General features: G+C 42.1%; 1 protein-coding gene across 1 annotated transcript in view; it reads right to left on the reverse strand.

The window, feature by feature from the left end:
• The window catches only part of MYO1D (myosin ID), a 233769-nt gene that overhangs the window by 176906 nt on the left and 49064 nt on the right, over positions 1–7799 (reverse strand). Inside the window, exon 16 of the mRNA XM_013005749.3 lies at positions 3896–4103. Coding sequence (XP_012861203.3) covers positions 3896–4103 — 208 coding nt within the window. The remainder of the gene's footprint in view (positions 1–3895; positions 4104–7799) is intronic.

A 7799-nucleotide genomic window follows, 5' to 3' on the forward strand; every position in this document is an offset into this window, starting at 1 on the left:
AAGGATCTACATATAACCTCCTCCCTGGGGGATGGACAACAGAAAAGTGGGTGAAGGGAGATGTCGGACAGTATAAGATATGAAAAAATAATTAAATTTATAAATTACCAAGGGTTATGAGGGAGTGGGGAGCAGGGAAGGAGGAGGGAAATGAGGAGCTGATATCAAGGGCTCAAGTAGAAAGCAAATGTTTTGAGAATGATGATGGCAACAAATGTACAAATGTGCTTGACACAGTGGATGTATGTATGGATTGTGATAAGAATTGTACGAGTTCCCCCAATAAAATGATTAAAAAAAAAAAAGAAAGGTGACTGAAGATCTATTTCCAAAAGGTGAGAGAAGAAGAATTTCTACTTATTTTATGGCCTGTGGGGTTGGCTCCAAAAATATAGATTCTACATGCATTTGTCAATCAGTAGGAATGGCCTGCCTGAGAATAGGCAGGAAGACCCTTATTTCTTTCCCTCTGTGTAATGGTGAAGAAATGCAAGATCTATACATCAGACAAGATTGGGCAGGGAAGACACTGCAGGAGTGATAGTAACTGAAGCAGCCATTCTTTGTCTTTTAGAATCTCATTTTTTTCTAGCTAGACATGGCAATTTCTCACCAGGAAAGGAGTACGGGTTGGGCGGTGAGAATTGGTAATGGCACACTACATTTCTAGAAGCAAGGCTCTATCAGAGGGAACTGAAGGTTCACAGTTTCAGTTCCTGAAACTATGGAATTCTTCCTTTTTATGTATGAGCTGGACTATGCAGACAGAAGGGGAAGGTGGCCGACCTCATCTTTGTTAGTTGAGTTGTAATGGAATAAAGTCTGCCAGACATGGAGGATGGTGAAAGAGTGAACATCAAACTGCCACACAGAGTAAGAAGAGGGTTTTCTTTACACAATTGATGTATGTATGGATTGTGAAAGAAGAGGGTTTTACCAGCTACCAAGTGGATAGAGAGTGAGTTCATTGATTATATAATATGTATTGCCATTGGAGAGGAAAGTCATTCTAATACTCAACACATCAGGGAATAGTCACAAACCAGCACTACCCCAAGAAAAGTGAGAGGCCTGGCCATGGAAGTTCATGGCTAAACTCTGAATCGGAATCAATCTCTTGGATAGGTGGAAAGAAGAAAGACCTAATACCAGGTCTATAAAACAAAACAATCCCCTCAAACCACAGATATGTAATGAAGGTCAAAGACAAGGAACTTGGTGACCCAGAATAACAGATGTGTGAAAGTACGTTACTAGAGCAGACAGAAGCCAGAGCTCCATTTTCCAGTATTCTTGAGAAAGAAGACATAATAAATAAACTATAAATAGAAGGGAGGCATTGTTTTTTGGGGGAGGAAGGGAGACAGGGAAGATGGAGATTGTGATAGGCCACTATTATTTGGGATCAGCTGGACAGCTGTGGGTTTGCTCTTCTTTTTGGGAGGGGATTTAGTCGATGTTCTTAATGAGATGGTTAAATGCTGTGAAAATGATAGTTTTCTCATATTATTTTAAAACATTGATGAATCCTAATAAAAATGACTGTTGAATTTAATGAGCTCAATAAACACACATTACAATTTATATGGCAGAATACAGGTCTACGTATAATATAGGCTAATCACCCTTAATAAAAAAGAATAAAGAAGGATTTATCCTACCATACATGAAGACAGGTTACAATAAACATGGTGTGGCTTTAGTGTAAAATCGGGCAACTGGAAAAGTGGAACAGAACAGCTGGCTCACAGACACCTACACATGGCAATTTCATATATGATAAAAGTGACATCACATTTTAATGGGAAATGTACAGATTGTTTAGTAGCTAGTGCCGAGAGAACTGGCTCATCATAAGGAGGAAGATGAAAACTGGATTCTATATAAAACCATGTGCTTATTTACAATTAAAGATCCAAATAGGAAAGGTAAAACTATACAGTTTAAAGAAGTAAAGAATATCTTTGAAACAGAGAAAGTGCTCCGATTATCAAAATAAGGGTTCAGTTCAATTAAGGATATCATGGACAAAGTTCACCAGAATTCCCACAAGAGAGAAGAACAAATTTATAATGTCTAAATTTTATGACATTAAATACAGAAAATATTCAAGCAATTTTGCTAAGAAAAGAAGAAAAAAAATACTGACTCCAATAGAAAAACAAATGTTTATAGGAAAAACAAAAAAAGCAAATAGGTTTTTAATGAGATGCTCAAGTTCAAATCAGAGAAATATAAAATATTTATATCTATTAATCTGGCAAAATATTGGTAGTTGGATAATATTGACAGAGATGTGATATCAAACTCACTGACACTGAGTCAACATTGACTTAAGGGTACCCTGTAGGACAAGGTAGAATTGGCCCACAGTCTCGGAGATGTGCTATAACAGCTGTCATCTACAGCTAGTTAGGTATGTCAAGTTAGTCATTCATGTGCAGCTGGTGGACACTGGCAGAACCATTCTGAAGAGGAACCTGGGAGTACTTTGACCAAATAAGTACATGTATACCCAATGACCCTGCAATTGTTCTCCTAGATATAGATCCCTAGGTATATATATTCTCACAGAGGTACATACTTTTTATATAAACCTATGTATTTTTTTACATTAAAATGGTATAGATGAGAATGGATAGAGAGAATAAAAATACATGGGTGAGTGAGCCCCAACATGGATCAATGAGATACTATGCACCATGAACCAATGGGCATTATTTTTTTTTCCGATGCTAATTTTTTTTAATCGTTTTACTAGGGGCTCATACAACTCTTATCGCAATCCATACATACATCAATTGTGTAAAGCACATTTGTACATTCACTGACCTCATCATTCTCAAAACGTTTGCTTTCCACTTCGGCCCCTGGCATCAGCTCTTCATTTCTCCTCCTCCCTCCCACTTCCCTTTCCCTCATGAACTCTTGATAATTTATAAATTATTATTTTGTCATATCTTGCCCTGTCCGACATCTCTCTTCACCCACTTTTCTGTTGTCCGTACCGCAGGGAGGAGGTCACATGTAGATCCTTGTAATCGGTTCCCCCTTTCCAACCCACCCTCCTTCTACGCTCCCAAGATCACCACTCTCACCACTGGCCCTGTAGGGATCGTCCCCCCTGGATTCCCAATAGGCATTATTAAGTCAACACTTCACACGTGGGGCCACACGATGATGAAAATCATGATGGTTGAGGGAGGTTATTTTAAACATGTTATAAAAGAATTTGAGTCACAGGACAAAATAAACACCAGAAACTATAGGGTAAGCATTTAAAACAAAAATTAGGCTGGTTGACATCTCTCCCCAATTGTAAATACCAGAAGACAAAAGAGAACAGCGACCTTGCCCTGAGAGCTGAACAGGTGGATGATGGCTGGCGTCATCAGTGAGCATTTCAATTACAGATCCCACAGAAGAATCCCGATCAAAGAGGGAGATTAGAGAACTGAATTTTAGGTTCTCATGAACTCCAGACTTTCCCAGGCCACGGAGGTTGGATGAACCCCTATAACTATTGTCCTGAGATAATCCTGAAAGTTTGTACCAAAAAATCCTGGACGTCTTCTTAAAACCAAACAAAAGTTTAGTTTAACTTGTAATCACGGAATGGAACATGTCAAGATGGCTGACGGTTCACGCTTTACGATGTATGCCCCAACCATGAAACAGAGGGGAAAGGGCAGGGGGAAATGCCATAAGAATTTGGGGGATAAAATAATTTTGAACGTAGGCAACCAAACAAGTCAACAGACAACATTCTGAGATGTACATAGACACACACAAACATACTGTCCATGATCACTTCTTGAATGACCGTAAAAGATGCAACCAAATCTTTAGGAACATTGAAGCAGGACTTTATTCTTGCATGTAATTATAAAATTACCTTTTGTAGAAAGAGGACGATCCTTCCAAGCATCTGGGCACGGAGTTCTTCCAAGGTAAACAATGTACGAGGAGTGCGAACGAAGATTTTGGTCTTCCCATAGGCTACATCATCCTGAAACCTACAGTGTTCCATCAGTTTCTTGACAGCCTCTTTGTCTGAAGGTAGGTCATGGTTGGGCCAGGTGAATTCAGAGATCATTTTGTACCTGAGTAAACGGAGAATGGAACACATTTTATTTCCCACTCTTAAAAGGCATCCGTTAGGTTCTGAGGCAATGTGCTGTTTAAGATGATATGCACAAGAGCCAAGTATGAGTCTGACTATGCCCTCCGACCCCACCTCCTGCCTTAGCTGTGACTTGGGGCAAGTTACCAAATCTCCCTGTGCCTCCTTTTCCTTATCTGTATCAGATGGAGGAAACTACTCATCTCATATATGTTGTGGGTTTTAGTGCTCTCAAGGGGGAAAAACTCATGGCATCCATTTAAGGCACAACTATTGGTCTCTCCCTGCCCAGAACAAAGACGGGTAAGGACAAGCAAAAGACACCTGGAAACATAAACCTCAGTCCCTCAACCCTGAGACAAGAACTAGACGGTGTCTACCTACCCTGTCAGATAGCCAGAATAGGGATTAAGGGGGGTTATCTCCCCTATGCCTGCATAGGACCACGACTAAAGGAGTTAGAAAGAAATCAGGTACCCACCAGGCACCTATGGAAAGATCCAAACTGAGCATGCTCAGACACAAGCCCCCTAGGCTGATGGGAGGTCTACCTGGGCACAAGACATCACACAGGTGTGCCTAACTCAGCCAATAGGGTCGGCCAGTGACCTCATCCACACCTCCCCAGCCAGTGGGGGTAAAAACATTCCGCAGGCAGGCTTCATCTCTCTCTTGTCCCGGTGTGCTCTGCAGGCATTGTCGGAGCCCCTCCAGCATGCCAGCACGCACACACCTGCATGCCGGCCCGGGCTACATGGGCCCACAGCCCTCTAGGCCTCTGGGGTCTCCTAGTGCTGCAAGCGGGGTTCGTGCTCTGGTTCCAGTATGCTTTCCAAGTGATTTTCTGCGTTTAGACAAGAACTCCTGCGTGGCTCCGCATGGCCTGTATGCTTTCCAGAAACAGTACATGGTTTTTAAGACTGTCAAACCAGAAACTTCCCTTGTCCTCATAGAAGTCACTTGGATTACAAATGTGCTTCTGCCACGTGAATTCTTTCAGCACCATGAAGCAAAACCGAGGTACCCCAATCCAGGAACCTAACACCACTACTAACTGCTCTGGAAAGCAGAACATTAGAAGGTCCTGGATAAAGTAAGAGAAAAATGTGAAGCATTTTTCTACAAGTCCAAATCATAAGAGATCAGGTTTACTGGTTGGATAGATTGGTGGGACCCCCAAGACTACGACCCTTGGTCACCCTTCAGGTTTGGAACAGAACATACCCCATGCTAGATTAATCAACTACTGAAGATCAAAAGGGTACGATTTCCCAAGGGCAGGCGTCGGAGGATGGAGAGAAGGAGTTGGAATGGGAACAGGAAACAGGGAGGAAGTGGATGAGCAATGTACACTGAGGGGCTTGTAATGGATGAGTTGGGTCAGAATGTATGAATTGTTGAACGTGAAACTGACGACCTGCCCTGCAAACTTTCACCAAACTCAATAAAAAGTCGCACAAATCCCCTAAACTGCCTGGGATACACTCATAGTACGTACTGCACCAGTGTTAGCAGCCTTTATCATTCCCTTGAAATGTTTACCACATACCTTATTTGTTCCTTACCAGTTCATCATCATTTATACCCCACAGCACGTCTTTCACATCCCCTCAAAGTGAAATGGACCCCAAACCTTTTGAGTTGAAAGTAAAATAAATCCATGTGCGCTAACAAAATTCCCTGTCTCCTCCATGTCAGTCTTTTAAAAAAATTTTAAACATTTTATTGGGGGCTCTTAATGGCTCCTGTAACAATCCATACATCAATTGCACATTTGTACATATTTTGCCATCATTATTTTCTAGACATTTATTTTCTATTGAGCTCTTGGTGTCAGCTCCTCTTTCTCACCCCTGCCTCTCCTGGCTCCTTGTTAAATTACAAATTATTATTATTTTCACATCTTGCACCAACTGGTCTCCTTTCCCCCATGGTGTCTGTTGTTCGTGCCCCTGTGGAGTGGGTGGGGGTGGTTATGTGTTGATCAGATCATCTTGACCGGTTCTCCCTTCCTCCACTCCTCTCTCCACCTACCCCCTGCCCTCCTGGTATCCATACTCCCATTCCTCTTCCTGGATCCCGTGTGTCGTGAGCTCTTATGTCTTATCTGTACCTGTGCACATGCTTTGGGGTCTAACCCGCAGTAAAAGGCAGTACTAGGGTCATGATAGTGGGGGGGGGGGAAGCCTCAAGGAACCAGAAGAGTATTGTATGTTTCATGGGTGCTTTCCTGTACCCTGATTGACTCATCCCTTCCCTGTGACCCCTGTGAGGGGATCCACATCAGTCTTGTTATTGTCCTCTATTTCAGCGACTCTTCATGGTTGCCATTTTATCTCATGATAATACAAAGGAGCTTCAAAAAAAGCTCATGGAAAAATTCTATTACCTTTTATTTCCATGAGTTTCTCCCTCCTTCATATATTCTCAAATCAATCCAATTCTATACTTACTCATTCTCACCTTGCTCTAATATTTAAACTTCTGATGTTCCATAGGTGTCAACACAAAAATAGTCTATGATCCAGCAACTGCTAGAATATATTCTATGAGTTCAAACGGCAGACTAGAAATCTGATGACATAATGACACTGTTTAAACACAACTCTACTAATGAAAAAAATGTCTTCCTACACAGCCTTAATTAAAAAAAAAGCCGATTCTAAAAACTGAATTCAAAACAGAAAATGGTTACTTATGAGCACAATGCTTAAATCAAAATAAAACTCAATAGGAAATCTCCAGGCTACTTTGCTATAAAGTTTTATTCAAAGACTCCATTTATTAAGTTTTAAAGAACACGTGTGTCCTTTCTTAATTCTTCACTTGCAAATTGTGTAACTTTGCATACAAGTAGCCCTACACTGTTGAAGAAAAACCAAGACCCTGAGTTGTCTCACTCTATGCGGAAAACCACACCTCTCAAAGGGATACTCAGCTTTTCCTGGAAACCACAGAACTCCCGATGCTCCAAAACGAACATTCTCCTTTTTCTTCAAACCTCCCACATCACCTCTTCCAAGCCCCACCCAAGCTCATGACCCTCCTTGAGAAAGTAGAAACATTTAAACAGGAGCACCCTCCCTTTTGCCATCCATGACGTTCCAAGCCTCCCAGGATCTGCACCCCGAGCCCCTGCCTTTTGTACTGCTGCTGTGGGTGAAACGTCCCTGCTCTCGTGGAAAGACGACAAGCCTTTCACTTGTGCTTGGATTCCCTCCCTTCTTGCCTTCTCTAAGACGTTGCTATTACAATGACCTGCCTCTTGGTTGCTCCCGCTCCGAATCGTCCCCACCTGCGTAGACACACATTCCCCCAGTCCCTGCCGACCTCACATCCCGCTCCAGCTGCTTCCAATCCTCTCGGCTTCCCTGTCCAGCCAATGTTCTTGAGTGGTCCACGGTGAGAGCCAATTCCTCCATTTTACTTTCTAATTCTCCTCAACTCAGGCTCTGGCCTGCCTTCTCCACTGACCTCTCTCTATGTTGCCAAATCCAATAGTTTGGCTTCCGCTTTCCTCTTACTTGATATGTCGTGATATTTGACACGATAACCATAATCTCCTTCTTGAAATGGCATTTTCTTTGGGCTTTTCAGACTCAGTCCTTCTCTGGCTTTTCTTCTGCTTCAGTGGATGTTCCTTCTCTGTTGGTTACGTCATGCCAGACAGCAAAGC

The sequence above is a fragment of the Echinops telfairi genome, unplaced genomic scaffold (assembly GCF_000313985.2).
Source record: "Echinops telfairi isolate 266 unplaced genomic scaffold, ASM31398v2 ScPeMD7_7458;HRSCAF=8496, whole genome shotgun sequence".
NCBI lineage: Eukaryota > Metazoa > Chordata > Mammalia > Afrosoricida > Tenrecidae > Echinops > Echinops telfairi.